The sequence below is a fragment of the Lissotriton helveticus genome, chromosome 12, assembly GCF_964261635.1.
Source record: "Lissotriton helveticus chromosome 12, aLisHel1.1, whole genome shotgun sequence".
NCBI lineage: Eukaryota > Metazoa > Chordata > Amphibia > Caudata > Salamandridae > Lissotriton > Lissotriton helveticus.
In genome coordinates this window covers 638,126,888-638,143,361 of record NC_136073.1, presented here as the reverse complement: position 1 = coordinate 638,143,361, position 16,474 = coordinate 638,126,888, and the positions used below count along the sequence as shown (strand labels likewise).

Sequence of the window (16,474 nt, the reverse complement as noted above, 5' to 3'; positions counted from 1 at the left end):
TATCATCTATAGTAGAGATGGCTAGAGGCATATCCACACAAAACTTAATAACCTGAAAACTCTCAGCACCCATCCCCAGGTCTGGACTACAACGGCAGCCCATACAAAGTTTGACCCAACAAGCTTATATTTTAAACTGTTTCATTTCAGTCTTGGAGGTAGACCAAGTTCTGGTTACTTAGGTTGATGTGTCCTCCTTGGTGGTCCGGCCTGACACAGTGACCAAGTGGCCTCCACCCTGAACAGTACAGAAGCACATCACCCCCTATTCCTCCCCTTCCAACAATCCAATAATAACAACAAATACACCACTTAAAGGATATAGCAGCATCTAACTCAAATTATCTGGCAAGATGTCATTGGGGTAATTGGCCGGACCAGTACTCAGGTCCAGATCAGGATCATCATCTGTGGTATCAACCAGATGGTATGGGGAGACCGTAGGAGAGGCTGACTGTGCCAGTTTCGAGCTACTGTGCAGTTCAATCTCTACCACCACCATGGCTCTTTCCTTGGCTGAGTGTTTCCTCGAAGGCTTTCTCTTTATGTATCTATTGGAGCTGCCCTTCATCTTTAGTCACTCCCAACCATCTCATAGGTTTGGGTCGGCAGGTGAAATCACCTGTTTTGTGAATTTCAGCCATTCACTGGCCTCTTTTGGGGATGTGAATAAATAGACTTTTCCTGAATCGAGAACCCTTAGCTTAGGACGAAACATAAAGGAATATTGATGCAGTTGTCATTTAATTTCCAGGAAAGATCACATGAGTTTCTGAACTTGCAGGGTGCAGTCCGGAAATATATTCACAGTCAAGTTGTCCACTTGCCACTTGCCTTTGCTCCTGAAGCCCTACAAAATGTGGTCCCTGTCTCAATAGTTGAAAAGTTTTACCAGCACTTGGCAGGCAGTTAACCCACAGGAACCCTATGTGCTCATTCCATAGCAAAAAAGTATGACTTCCTCCCTTCCTGGTCCGTGTTCGCCAGCCCGTCCTCAAGGAACAACTCCATCCTGAGGCCTTCTGTCCTCTCCGGTAGGCAAACGATACACACATTGTTTAGCCTCAATCAGCCTTAAGGGTAATTTGCTCTCACCTCAAGGAGGGTCACATCCCACTTCAGGTCTGCTAGTTGTGTTTGCATGTCGGACGTCAATAGGCACATGGTGGCCAGCATGGACCCTGAAGTGTCTCCTCGTTCCACAAACTTGCCGTGGTCAGCCGACAAGAGCCCTATCTTTATGGTAAGGGCATTGAGCCTCAGCTCCAGGCCTGTTATTCCTTGTTTAATGGCCTGCAGCAGGACTCCTAGCTTCCCAGTGTGTGCCTGAAGTGTTTGCTCCTTACTGCCACTTAGTGCTGGCTGATCAGGATTAGAGGCTGATGGGGTGCTGCTGACATTGGGACCCTTCAGTTTCACCATGCTGCATCGTTGCTGTGCAATGGCTGTTCACAGCTGAACCTCCACCACTCGGCAAGCAGGCCACTATGCTATGTTCTTCTGTGCCGTTTTGCTGAGGCAGGCTGTGTGGAGCCTGGAGATGTCTCTCCGATATCACTGTCCCATTCTGTCTAACTCAGGTGGGAGGATGTGAAATTTGTCATGTATTGGGGGTGCCGAAAGCCCTGTCCTCCCCCTCCTGCATGGGCTTCACTGAGGGTTTCCAGTATTTGGTCCCAATACTACTGCCTGGTTCAGGTGGCCATCGTAGGCCCTCTCCTCACCGCCTTTGATGGGAACCCACATTGTTAGATATGTGCAGAGCGTGTGCTGTGTGTCCATGGCTGTAAAACACCAGACCCTCTAGGATGAGCAGGAAACAGTTGAGTGAGCAACATAAAGCCAGATCAGGGGATACCCAGCCACATGATTCCTTGATGCACAGGTCACATCCAGTTCATTGTTCAAGTACCACACACACCACTACAGGGGGCTCCAAGCCTGCCCCGGCACCTTTGAGGGTCCATGTACATACCAGCAGCATGGGAAGCGGTGTATCACTCTGGCCACAGTTGTCCTTGCCAACCCTCGACTTCCAGGTCCAGCATGCCACAGAGTGCCACTGAGTGCCACAGCTCAATCCCTCAGACACCAAGAGGGTCTGCTCACTGATGACAGTCCATGGACACAGCACATTACACAGACGCTGCTGCTTTTGCCAACTTCCCATGCCAGGGACGATGATCAGATACCCTGCAGAACCCTGAGGTCAAGCAAGTGGTAGGAATCCCGCACCTGCCTGAATGGGGGTTTATGCACCTGTCTTTAGGACGATTCGCATTGGTCTAGAGCAGAGGTCTTCAAACTTTTTTACTCTGAGCCCACCCTAAGCAAAATGTTTTGAGGTCGGTCCCCCCTCCAAATCTTTATGGCAAATATTGGGGGAGCGGGAGGGACATGGCTGAGTGCAGGGAGCGGGGCTTATGAGATGATTTCAGGAATACATTTTCTATAGCTTATGAACTGCACCAACTATAAAACATCAAATGCATCAAACAAAAACAGAAATTATCCAAAACAAACTGCTCCTCATAATTGGGTGTTGTGAGCCCCTCACACTCTTTGACCCCAATCCCCAATCCAACTACACCTGCTGCACTAATGATATCTGCAGTCCTGAGTAGCAGGCTATCTCCTCTGCCTCTTTTACATCTTCCCCACCATGATGGAGCATCACCTCGGTCCTAATGCTTGAAAAGAAAATAACTCAGATGCCCCCTTTTTAAAGGTAGACAGTCATAACTATGATGCAGTGTGCCCCTCTAATCCCTGGGCACCAGTCATGCTGCATCTGCTTCCTTAATGATAAACAGCAGTGGCCACTTACACACTTGGCAGGAGTACCAGCTTCACTAATGAATGTCACTTTAAAAAAAACACATATTGTCCCCTTCCTTGGGGTATCTCTCTGAAGCAGCTGTCTCTGGCCATCTTTAAACATAAAAATGAGTCCCCATACAGTGCTCTCTATTTAGGGCCTTCTCTTTGACAATATCTATGAACCTTTTTCCTTTTCTCGGTCTCCTAGACCAATACTGGTAGACCCCAGAGATCGAGAGGATTAGGGCTCTGCGTCTGAATGCAACCCGGCTGGCCTTCTACCTGCCACCCCATGGACTCAGCTTTCACAAAAACCTGCCCCTGAATGGTTAATACTGACTTTGAGGTGCCTCTGTCTGAAAGCGAAGGGTGTGGTGGTAGTGCTGAAAATTAAAAAAGAAACCAGCCTTCTTTCCAGCCATTAATTGATTGAGTCACTTAAAACCAGGGCCACTTGAATTATGAGTTTCTGAAGCAGCAGCGTTTTCCACATAGTTATCAGTTTACTGCATTTGCTACATAATCTGCAGATTAAAAAAAACTTGATTCTATCTCAAACAGAACTAAAGTTACTTAAAGCATGACAAAGTGTTCCGGAGCAGTGGAAGGCCCTTTGCAAAGATTGACTGGTAATCTTGTAGTTGCTTACTGCTGTATTTGGGTGTTAAACTGGTACTAATGAGGTGAAATATTTTCCGACAATGTTGCCTTGATTTAAAATGACAAAATAATGAAGTAATGCTAACCACAAAATGTGGCACATTGTGCCACATAATTTACCTTTTCGTGCTGCATAATTTAGTCAAACCTGACGCATAATGGGGTCCTCTTCTGCAGAATAATTCCCGTGGCTCTGCTTAAAGCTTCATGGTGGCAAAAGATTTATTCTGTTTGTGAGGTAATGTAAGGGTGTTATCAGCTGAGATCTGGAATAGTTGAGACACTTACAAACATGTCTGCTTTAGATAGAGTTTGATTACTTATTACTACAAAGCATATTTTGTAAGAACTTGTTTTATTCCAATCACTGCATCATTTTGCAGCAGCCTAGCTTAGCGTATGTAAATACTGTTATAAAATAATGACTTGCATATTCACAGTGCTTTCTGCCACAGACTGGGACCTCATAGCACCATAAAGAGGGTCACTGGAATTATGCAGCAGGAGAAGGCCAAATTATGCAGCAGGGTTGATTAACTTCTGCAGCAAGCAATGGCGAAAAATGCTGCATAATGTAGCATGTTTTGTGATAGCATTACAGCATTATTTTGCAATTTTTACACATGTTTACACTGTCCTGGCTTTTATTGCTCCTCATACTTATCACATTAACACCCACATATAGCAATAATCAACAGAAAGGTGACCAGTCAACCTTTAGAAAGGGATTTCCACTTCGAGGTAACGTGTTGCTGCATTTTAGCAACTTTTGAACCGTTTGAGCTAGAAATAATTTTTTGTTTTTTAAATCAGCAAATTATGCAGCAGATGATGGATTGTGTGGCAAATGCAGGAAATCCATATCTATGCTCTGTGAGTGCAGGGTGAGCGTGAAAGTGAAGGGTGAGAATGAGGAATGAGTTGTCTGAAGGCAGTGTGCATTGCCAGACACTTGAAGTAAATCAGCATGTTAGTGACGGCGGTGTAGGGTTCCAGATATAAGTTAAACTATTGCTATAATAGCATTAGTCAGGGATCGAGGGTGGAGGAAATAAATAATGTGCTAATCCTGCAACAAACTTCCAGTCTTAAGATTAGGGTTGCCAGCTCATTATTTTGATGTCGTAGACGGTACAAAAATAAACAGTCTCCTAAAGTTGTATTTTCAGCACTTATCTGTGCCTTCTTCGAACAGCAAATATAAATAGAAAACATTTTTAATTGTGTTCTATGGCAGCCTAAATGATTCATGACTGATAATTAAAGGGAACAAAGACAGAAAAGTCACATTACAAATGAATACATACTTTTTTATTAATAACCCTATTTTGTGTCAAGACGAGGTCTTTGCAGGCTCTTTAAACAACACATGGCTGGCATTTTTCTATTGGCAACCCTACTTTGTAAATGCAAAGTACAAATGTAAGGAATAGGCAGAGTGGGGGCCATGGGGGGACTGGAACCGGAAAAAAATGAAGCCTTGGTAACCAGTTTTCATAGGTATGTAAATATGCAAATGGCCTGTGAAAAACTCAGGCGTGCCGGAGATAAGACTCCAGACACTGCCTAGCCGACCTCACAGCACACTTACTGACCTCCGGCCCCACGACACTCTGATCTCAGTTCAAGGCCTTCAGAGTAAATAAAGACAGCCTGCAAATGCAGCAAATAAACATCGCCGCGCTTCTAGGCCATCTTCATTTACATGTACTTTCAGAGGCATTTGGGCCCCCTGGGAACCCTTCCTGCCCCCAGTTTGAAGACCTCTGGTCTAGAGCATTAGCTCGATCGACTTCGCTGCTGTCTTGACCACGCCTGAGTGATAATATTACTTGAATTGGATAGGTGCCCCAACTAACACTCTACTTTCTGTCAGTAGTATTTTCCTCATAAAATTTAGTGTGTGTATGTGTGTGCACAAGTGGTCAATGTTTGTTGAAAGTGAGATACTAGAGTGAGAGTGGCATTATGTGAGGTATGTAATTGTTTTTGTTGTGCGATTTTAATGTTTAGAGGTGCACCTTTGTCCAAGGGATTTCCCTTACCCTACAACGCTCACCTGGCATGACATCATGCTGTAACTTCTCCACTAGTGAGAAGTGTGCAGTGTAAGCACGCGCACATTGATGTGTCTGCTCTCACTGCAGTCCGGAAAAAAGGACCGCCTGTGCCAGGGCACAAAAAAGAGCCCGATAGAGACCCGTTTTGGAGGCCTCCTTTGAAAAACTGTTGGTATTCAGCACCAGTGAGACCCGGCCCACTTAAAGCCCTGCCTCTAGGCCCTCGTGGAATGTCACTCCACATGCCCCCATTCAGGTTGGATTTAGGCCTGCACGCCAAGTTCAGAGGTGTTAAAAAGTAAACTCTCTGCCCAAATATTTTCAAAGTCCCTACACTAGTGGAGAAAAGTCTCTGACAGTCCATTTACTTTTTTAAGGAAACCGACCCAGATCAAACGCAGCCCTTCAATGGGACAGCTTACAGATACTGCACACTCGGTAATTACATCATTTTGTCGAGCTCTCAATGCTGAATGGGGCGGTATAAGGAGTGAGATGCCTAAACAAGAAGCAGCAGTTGGGTCGAACAAGGTGCCAATGTGCTAACAGACTGGAAGCTTTTGTTGTGTGGTACTCAAAGGGTAAAGGTTCTGTTTTGTTGTTGAGAACTGCACTCTTACATCCAAAGACAAACACTTAGTGCACAACAGATCTAAATATTAATTCCTTTACAGGAGTAGGCACCGCCGCGCCAGTATACTCTGCTCCGCAGCAGCCAGTGGAGTTTTTGCTGAACTTTGCATTCTGAGTGACAGAGCAGAGTTCCTCGCCCAGCCTTGATTATGGGCCTGATTTAGGTCTCGGGGGACGGGTTACTCTGTCATAACGTGGTGAATATCCCGTCTGCCGAATTATAAATCCCATTATATCCTACAGGATTTATATTATATTATTTATATTTCGGAGGGCAGGATATCTGTGACTGTTGCGATGAAGTAACTGATCTGCTGAGATCGATATCAGGCCCTTCATCACTGCATTGAGAAATATTTATGAAATTTTTCTAAACTTTAACTTAAAAGTATTGCTGAGCCCACTTTCTGCCGCCCTGACATTGCCATTAGTGAACTAAGAGGCAAGGCTAATCACTGCAAAGTATTTAAAATGTTTTATTGAACATTAAAACAGCATTCCTGAGCCCACCCCTGCTGTCCTGATAATACCTCAAGTAAACTAATAAGCAAGTCCGTTGGTATGTGTACCCTATATATGTGGAGTATATTTTTATTACAGTCAGAGCAACATTACATTCTCTTAAACAAAAAACAATAGTTTTGTATTGCCTACACCCCAAAAGCAAGTATTTGAAGGCTGACTAAAATATGAAAATAAAGAAAAAGTAGTCTTGGTGAAATATAATATTTGCCTAGGATCACTCACCTATGCCAAGCAGGAAAGCCAGGGTTTCTTGCTTTACATAGTGTCATTGGGTCACTAGAAGGATATCTGTTGCTCTCTTGGCCATTTTATATCAAAGATTTTTCATCAAAGGGCCCTCATTTATTGGAATGAGGAGTTCGGCAGCACAGCAAGTCACCTTGCTTCGCTACATTACGTCAAAGTGAAAGGGTAAGAATGCACTGTATTTATGGCATACAGTGCATTGCTACCCATTCCTCCAGCGCTGGCAATGGTTTTGGCAGCCTAGCACCAATGCAGGCACACTTACGCCACAGTGCAAGGGTGCCTGTGGTGTTGTCAGGATTGTTTCTGTAAAGAAAGAGAAACCATTCTGCACAAAAACATTCCATGGGGGTGTTTTCCTCTTTGTTTGTGTGCTGCAGAATGGTGCACACTTAAAGGACAAACCTCACCTCTGAAGTTGCGTGAGAACACCCACCGCAACACAAATGGAACGCCTCCCTTGCGCAGAGTTGAGCAGAGTAAGGTGCTTACTCCAGATCTATGAGGCCATTCAATGCCACACAAAGGGCCTTTCTGTGGTCTCATACATGTGATTGGGTGGTTTGCCTCCCGGCATGTCACAAAAAGTGATGCCACAGCGGCACAAGCCACTCATTAACAAGTCCCTTTGTCTTCATTTCATGGAACATGCAGTGGCAGATTGAGTAGCAGGCAGCAGCCACATGACGGCTCGACTCACTTTGAGCTTGAGTGATCAAGAGGACCTCGAGCTGAGCCAGATCCAGGCATCTGGCTTCAGTCTAGATCGAGCTTTGGGTGGCTTGCAACCTCTATCGCAAACAGACATGTGCATTTTGCACACTGGTTTGTGAATTAGTATGCAACTAGTAAAGCATCCTACAAAATTAATTGGTTACATCACAAAATGACTATCTTAAAGGGGTCATAAAATGACCTGCTTGATGAATATTAATGAGACAAGTTGCAAATTGAGACATCATGTGAATAAATTCTAATTTAGCAATGGTGGCTTGCAAGGGACAGCAGACCACCCTCCTTGCATTTGCTTTCAGAAACGACAAACTATTTTTATAGAAACAATTTACCACTAAAGGGATAGGTGTCACTTTCTTGTTTGTGAACACATCAGTGGGAGCATGGAGTAGTCCCCTGGACCACTACCTTTTCCCTCCAATGACGCCTAACACAGGGATACATTATTAAGCGGCAGCGATTATTATCGCTGGTCGCGCTTAGCGTGAAATTTCTTATCGCCGGCTATCCCTGGAAATTATCGCCATGCAAGCTCTGTGTATTAACAACGCATAGCGCAATGGCGATAATTATTCCAGTGATAGCAGTGTTTTCCATGGAACATCACTGGTTTTCCAGCGATGTTCCATGGAAAACGGTGCAATAACCTTGCTGATACGACCCTGTGGTCGTATCAGCATAAACCACCCCCAATGTAAAGTATAGGTAAGTCAACATTTTAGCAGAAGTTAGTTTTTGGGCGAAAACCGCAGTTTTCGCCAAAAATGTAACGTCTGCTAAAATGCGTGGGGGCTCCTTGTAAATATCGTGATGTGCACATCAGCGATAATTTACAAGCAGTACTGCCCACTGACGCCCACTTTGCATCTCATTAGAGATGCAAATCAAGACGTCGGGAAAACGGGTGCTAACATGCGCCAATGCATGTTAGCACCCACTTGTAAATAGGGCGATAGTTTTATCTCTGCTTTTTTGGCTTTTAAAGCCAAAAAAGCGGAGATAAGGCCCTCGTTGATATGCCCCACAGTTCCTAAAGGGGCAGCTTCACACTAGGGACAGCTTCCATTTTGTGAATCCGTTACTGTCCTTGGAGTCGTTGAAACATTTTCAAGGGTTTGTGACTGCAATTCTGTTTGCAAAGTGTGAGAAATTGGGTTGTTGTTTGACTGGAATGTGAACCCTAGTCAAGCAACAGCCACAATCTCGGGGATGGTGAATCACAAAACGTTACTAAATTGACCTGTGGTTAACCCTGGGTTGACTGGCACAAAAAGCAGTCAGGCTTAATTTAGAGGTAAGAGAAGTCTCACATCAATTTCGAAAAATAAGGTACATTTTTACTAAATTTGGTGCCAAAACAATAAAAACCCAATCAGGAGAACTAGAGTTAAGGGGGGAAATAGTGCCAAAAACTGCCACTTGCAGCTTGGGTGTCGCTGTTGCGTTAAGATCCTGTTGAAGCTTGTGGATTGTTGGGGAAGGATATTTGCATTTGCGGTCACTGTAAGTAGTAAATGCTATACCTCCAAAACTCCGTGTTGGCAACTGGCATGGGTGGCAAAGTTTTGACGCCAGCGGGCTCAGTCGAGTTTAACTGAGGCCACTCCATGGGTACAGGACCTTAGGGGTACCACTTGGGGTCAGGAATCATGGTAGTTAGTCTGACGCGCTAGTTCAAGATGATTGGAGAATGTTACGTCCAAGAGGCTGTGATTAGTAGGTCAGCAAACTAGCCCTTGGAGTCATATAGGTAGTCCTGGGTTCAGGTGAAGAAGCAGGGCTCAAACAGCAGGGCAGGCCTCTGAGTGTTCAAGGCAGGCTTCAGGAAACAAGGCAGTACTTCCAGGTGCAGCAAAGCAGTCTTGTGGAGTATGCAGCAGGCCACAGCAGCAGGCAGTCCTCTTACAGTCCTCCTGGAGGTCCATAAAATTAACTTAAGAGTGGGACTGAGGGCCATTTTTTTTATACCTGATGCCTTCTTAGAAATGTCTGCAAACATCTCCTAATTTCTGTTTGAAGTGCTTGGAATTTCCTGACATCCCTGCCCTGGCTTCAAGCTGGCTACAGGAACAACAGAGTGGTGACAAGTTGTTTGTGTGAAGGCAGAGCATGGCCCATTCAGTTGCAAGTTGGGCTGTGCCCAGCTCTATTCCCCCTATGAGTAGATGGCCCATTCAAGCACAGCGAATCCCTCTATTGTGTGATTGTCTGGGAGCACTTCACAAGGTCTGTCAACTACACCCAGCCATGTGACCTAGGCAAGGTTGCAGCCACCAAATGACAAAGGGCAGGAGAATGCCAACTTTCTAAAAGTGGCGTTTTCCAAATGTGTTTCTTAAAATCCAACTTTAATCTGAAAAGAGGAATTTTAATTACAATTTCATAGACGCCAAACATAAAATATCCATCTGTCCACAATCAAAAGTTAGCACTTAAATGTAAGAATGGAACCCAATGTCATCCTATGGGACAGGTAGGCCTAACAATAGGGAAAACCTAATTTAGGGTTTTTTCACTACCAGGATATGTAAAACTTGAAAGTACCTGTCTAACCTTTTAATTACAATGCACCCTGCCCTCTGGGCTACCTAGGGCTTACCCCGGAATGACTTATGTGCAATAAAAGGTGAGTTTAAGGCGTGGGAAGGAGGTTATATTGCCAAGTTGAATTGGCAGATTAAAGCTGCATTCAGGCTGCATAGGCAGATTTGTAGCATGTTATATGGGGCCCCTCAGATGGGTGGCACAATAAGTGCTGCAGACCCAGTAGTATAATTTAATCTACAGGCCCTTGGTACACGGTATATTACTCTACATGGACCGTATACCTAAATCAAATAATCCAATCAGGTGTAAGCCAATCTTACCATGGAGAGAGCACAAGCACTTTAGCACTGGTTGGCAGTCGCAAAGTGCACAACAGTCCTAAGGCCCAGCTGCAGATGGGTGTGCGTCAGGCAAAAAAGTCCAAGATACTCTTGTAATTTGAAAGTCTCTATTTTCCAATTAATATTTTCCAAGTTTTAATGAAAGCTTTGTTCTCTCACCGAGAACTTAATCAGGGCTTAAATCAAATAGAGCAACGGTTGCGAAAAGACAAGTCAATGTGGTCCAATGCGAGTGCCCCAGTATAATCAACTGGAAACACCAGGGAATTCCCAGGGCACAGTAGTGCCTAATAATGGAGATCTGAATGTAGAATCCAGGTCCTAAGGCCAACAAAAACGAATTCAGAAAAAATGGAGGGAAAAATATCAAACGTTTGGGGTTCATCCTTAAGAGAGGGCTTAGACCAACAGAAAGCATTGCTATCTTTTAGTGAGACACCCAAAGAGGAGGGGATGCCACTTACAGGCACCCCTCTATTAGTGGTTTGCAATGGGTTGCATAGCCACTTTCATGAACAAGACTTTTCAATCCCGTACAAGGGGGTTGTACACTGCAAAAAAGTATTTTCTGGGTGCATTGTCTGTTTTTTGCGATACACAAGTTTTGCAACTGCAAAAAGAGATTTTTACCTGAGGCACATAGTACAGAGTCTACATTTTAGCCTGCAAGTGGGTAAAATGGAGACGTTTGTTTGCTGTTTGACTGCCTTCCAGGCAAATAGTATGTAATCACTACTATTTATTCAGCAACCAACTAAATAGCTGCTATGTAAATAGTACAGTACATTTGTGGTTGAGGATAAAGTGAAGGTTAATTGATATTTTTTTGTTGGCTGTCCAAATAGTACTTCATCTAAGCTACTTAGTTAGCATTCTGAGAAACAATGATGTTTCTTTGCTATTTGAACTGCCAGAAGTAAACACCCATAATCCCCAATATTTAGACACTTACTAGGAAATGTCGGAAAATGTATCATGTCCACCAATGCAAAAACCAGCATTTGGCAAAGCCAATAGGTTTCGCCTCCGGCACTTGTTAGCTCTGCAAATGCCTTTTAGCCGAGCTAATGGGTATTGAGTGGAAAGAGTAGAGTTGCTGCAAACACTGTAAACTATTTCCTGTGTGATCTTGCTGCAAAAAATGTTTGGGGTCATTTTTTTTTAAAATAATATATTTGTATTGGCATTTTCACAATACAGAGATATAAAAGGAACACTGTGACACTCAACATAAAGACAGTTAAACCGGGCATGTCACTGGTTGTACAAGGTTCATATTAGAGTCTGCCCCGCTATTCAAACGAGTGGGCGAAAACACTTAACATTGAACGTGTAGGTACTTGCGTGCGTTCGTGTGGTACATATAAGGACAACACATAGATGGGTTTGGCTGTTGTTTGGTGTTAGCTTACACTACTTGCGGTGGGTAGTTAGCAGTTCATCTGCCATGTACGTTTGAGTTACGGTGGCTTGTATGTGTCGAGATATTTGTCAAGAGTTGACCACATAGCCGGGCTGGATTTTTCCAGGGTGTTTGCCTTAATGCAGTGATGTCTGCCCCCCCTTCCGAACGTGATCCAGTTCAGCCACCCTTTGAATGAGGCTTTGGCGGTATCTTTCCACTTGGCTAGTACGATTTTGACTGCTGTTGTCAGGAAGAAGTCGAGTAGGACCCTGTCTTGTCGAGTGGCCAGATCTGTAGTGATGTGTGCGGTGGTGGTTGTGGCAAAAGTGTGCTGTAGCGTGCAGCCTAGGGCCTTCTTTCAGTATCTGGTGACTTAACTGCACTGGAAGATGAGGTGAGCGAGGTCTCCCCCTGCTTCACCGCAGTTCCAGCAGTTGTCGTTGCCTTTGATGCCTATAAAGGTCCGTTTCGAGGCCTTCGAAAGGCAAAGAAATTATAAAACTGATTTTCTAGCTAATTCTGCTTGGTGACAGCGAAGTCCTGTAAATGCTCCTCTATGGTGATAAAGTGTGCCTAAACAATGCGTTATTGTACATTTCAGGTTGCACTCTAAGTTTTAAGAGCCAGTGAGTTAAGTATAATAAAAGTAAATAGGTGTGATTACACTGGCTGCCAATGAGCGGCATTGGTCTAACCACAGGCTCTAATTTGGGACAGTGTCTATGGCAACAGCTGCTTGGTGCGTGGGAGGAGGGCCTACCCTGGTTGGGGCGGGACAGCAGACCAGTGAGGAGCCATTCAAAGGGGCTGAAGAGGTCAGGGTCCACATGATACCTGCAACAGAAACAAGCAGTGAAGCGGGAGGGGGCTGGGGCACGGAACAGGGGCCCTCTGAAAACAGCATCTGACATCATATCTAGGTCTTCAAATGCTCAGCAAATGTCACGAGATAAGAATATGATTTACAGCCCGGTTTACAGAAACATCGCTCGGAGCTAATGAAAACAGGAGGGCTCTTGAACAACAAAAAAATGAAGTTCCTAACATGCAGCCTGATTCATGAAGGTACCGTTTTGCGAGTCTCTAATAGCGATTCATAGCGAATCGCTATTGAGGACTCGCAAAACGGTATTCATGTAGGAATTGCTAAATAAATAGCGATTCCTACATATTCTCTATTTGCGAGTAGCAAATTGCTACTCGCAAATAAGGAATAACTCCCCATTCATTCCTATGGGCCAAAAGGCCCATAGGAATGAATGGGGAGTATCCCTTATTTGCGAGTAGCAATTTGCTACTCGCAAATAAGATAGCGATTTAAAGGGTGCCAGGGGTGTCCAAAGGACACCCTGTAGCACCCCTGAAATGCTAATTGAAACAGGTGTTGCGCACACACATGTCCAAGGGACATGTGTGTGCGCAACATGCAACTTAGAAAAATGCTTTTAAAAGTTTTTGCTATTTACCGAGAGGTCTGACCTCTCGGTAAATAGCGGCCCAAAATTGCTAATTCGCAATTTTTAAATGTGTCATGAATAGCATTTAAGGAATCTCTAATAGAGATTCCTTAAATGCTAATCCTCGCATATTTGCTAATTCTTTATTAGCGATTTTTGCATTTGGGATGATGAATCCCAAAAGCAAAAATTGCACTCGCAAAGGGCCAGATTCTGAGAATCTGGCCCTTTTGCGAGCGCATTTACCTTCATGAATCAGGCTGTAAGTCTTTAAATCCAAGCAGTGAATGGACAGTCCATGCTCTGGGGGTGTGCTAAACACAGGAAGAGGCATGACGTATGCATGCCATGGACAAATGGCATGGGGAGAAAGAATAGGAGAGCGACGATGGAGCCAGCAAATGGGAAGCCTATGGATGGGCTGAAGCCCACTAATATATACAACTGTCTAAGCCGAGACCTAACAAGTCACATATATCTCCCTTTTTGTTAGGAAACATGTTTTGCGATCGGTGGGTGGTTTTGTGTGTTGTGCCCTCGGTCTAGTAAAAAAGTTTCAATAATAGAGCAACATCTTGGTCACAACAAAATGAAGTTGGGAGTAGGGGCCATTGCTGAATAGACAGCTTTAGCACTGTTAAGCTGTACCCTTAAGGTAGAGTGTTATGAAAAGGAGTCAAAATATGAAATCTGCATTATAAGGATGTAAAAAAGGCATACACAACAGTATATTGCATAGATGATTCTTTTGATATAACAACAGTACTTTTGTTGCTTCTTTTTAGAAAGGCCTGTCTGTCTGCACCTCTGTACTTTATGAGCAACAAAGCAGCAAATCCAGCAACATGTTATCATGACAGCTACGCAACAAAGCGAAGGCACAAAGATAGTTAGTGAATAGCCCTGTTTTTATGACAGCCATACAACAGCACTGCCTAGTCTTAATTCAGCAATACAATGCTACTGTTTGAGAAAGGTTAATACATTCAATAGTAAGCATATGCTTTTAATGACAGGCTACACCATGTGTCACATACGTGGTTTAACAAAAATAACTACCTGATGGCTCTATTGCAAATCCGAATGGGAACACAAAGGACACAAAGTAACCATCTCTGAAATGCCATGGCCATGAAGGGCAGCCCAACCAAGCAATGCCAAAGCACGAAAAACCGATTCTAGTGGCTGACAGGGGCGGACCGGAAGTCCTCTCCCTGCCCCTGGTATTGGACAATTTTAAAAACGTGGGGGCAGATTTACAAGCCCCCTGCGCCATGGTGCGGGGTATTTACAACGTGACGCATCTCCCAGATGCGTCACGTTGTAAAGCCCTGCGCTAGAAGGAGGCGTTCCATCGCAGGGGGGGGGGCCTTCCGGCGCAGGAACGCCTCCCAAAAGTGGCTGATGAAATCTCCAAGATTTCACTCAGTCACTTTTGGGCCCATGCTGCGTCAAAACCCTGCAGGCATAAGGATTGACGCAGCATTGTGGAGCTGCGTTGCACTTGCGACGCATCTCCAGCAATGCGCCACTTTTACGGCACAGATGCGTGATGCATCTGTGCCATTTTTGCCCCATGGTGCGCCGCACTGTAAATGCATCGCATCCAGGGTGGCGGAGCTGCGGCGCACAATAACTGGCACATCCCTGCTGATATGCAGGGATGCGCCAGTTATTGTAAATCTGCCCCGTGATATCTTGAAGTCACAGAGAGGCAAACGTTTTTGAGGTGCACATGTAGAACGTCCACCAAACCAATATTAGCTAAAACATGTTGGAAATATCGAAATGCAGATGTAGATCTGCAAAGTTGTAGTTGCACTGCCTGTAAACGACTAAATAGAATACAAAAGAGCAATGGATTGTCCTCACTCACCCTGGTGAAAGATGGACACGTAAAACAGCAAGGCCGCAATCTTCATGGCGCGGTCTAGTGCCATTGATACTCTGTGCTTGCTTTGGGATCTGAATATGTGGCACATGAAAGGTCCCGGTCTGTTTTATAGAGAACGTGGCGAGCGGGATGAAATCAGACCTCTGTTTAATGAGTATGCTGTGCCGCTTGGAAGTCAGAACCTGTTCTTGTTTACTGTACTCGTCGTGGTTCCAAAGCACACACACAGCAGTTAACACTGCGTTCTGAAAAAGGCCATCTCGCTTAAAAAAGTTGTACATGACATTATGAAAAGAAATGAGGGCATGTAAAATATAAATATAAACAAACTTCGTTTATCTCAGTAAAATAACAAAATACGAAGTCCAATACACATTGGTGTTTGAGTCTAAATCAGGTACGACATAACACATCAACACATAAAGGGCCTGATGTACGACTGTTTTTGCATGCGCAAAAGGGTTTGTGAATCCGTTTGCACATGCAAAAATATCATGGGCCATGTACAAAGCCTATTTAGCGAGTCACAATTTATCTGCAACTCGCTAAATAGTTTTTGCGACGCGGCCGCAAGCCCATGTATAAAAACAACCATTTTGTTTGTTGTTGTTCTGCCTCCTTGCCCTGATCTCCACCCCGCCTCCCAGCTGACCCTCCCTCCCACTGATACTGACCTCCCCGCTCTGCCGTGCTAGCGCTGTGATCATCCTGCTTTCAGCAGAAGCGGCCGCTCCACACGCTGCTCCCTGCCTCCTCACCTGGTATCGTTGATTGCCGAGTGCCTATCCCGCCTACTGCCTAAGCCTCCATAATTATCTAACCTAGTTCGTAGCGCTAGATTGCCCCGCCTGCTTCGCATTATTAATAACATCTGCCGAGGTTAATTAGATCCGTAGCGCTCGACTGCCAAGGTGCGCTTGTCCGACATTAGAAATTGTGCTGTGCTGCCTGCAATTGTATTTGTGCCTGATTGTGCCCGCGCCTCTGCCATTTGCATCGCGCTAGTTTGGATTGTGCCCCAGTCTTGTTTAGATATTGGCTGCTTGCTGCCATTTAGTTTGTTGTTGTTCTGCCTCCTTGCCCTGATCTCCACCCCGCCTCCCAGCTGACCCTCCCTCGCCCCTCCCCTTCCACTATCCACATATGACAGA

The 16,474-nt window shown here is 44.8% G+C and overlaps 1 protein-coding gene across 2 annotated transcripts in view; it reads right to left on the bottom strand.

Moving 5' to 3' along the window:
* The window catches only part of LOC144797658 (uncharacterized), a 208,810-nt gene extending 193,357 nt beyond the window's left edge, over positions 1 to 15,453 (bottom strand). The window contains exon 1 of one of the 2 annotated variants that reach the window (XR_013603436.1): positions 3,601 to 3,693. Coding sequence is in view for 1 of the 2 variants with exons in the window: in XM_078668369.1 (XP_078524495.1) it covers positions 15,306 to 15,411 (106 nt within the window). In the remaining variant the exon portion in view is untranslated. Of the gene's footprint in view, positions 1 to 3,600; positions 3,694 to 15,305 lie in introns of those variants that run through there. The other variant, XM_078668369.1, reaches the window with a different exon arrangement.
* Positions 15,454 to 16,474: the final 1,021 nt, after the last annotated feature.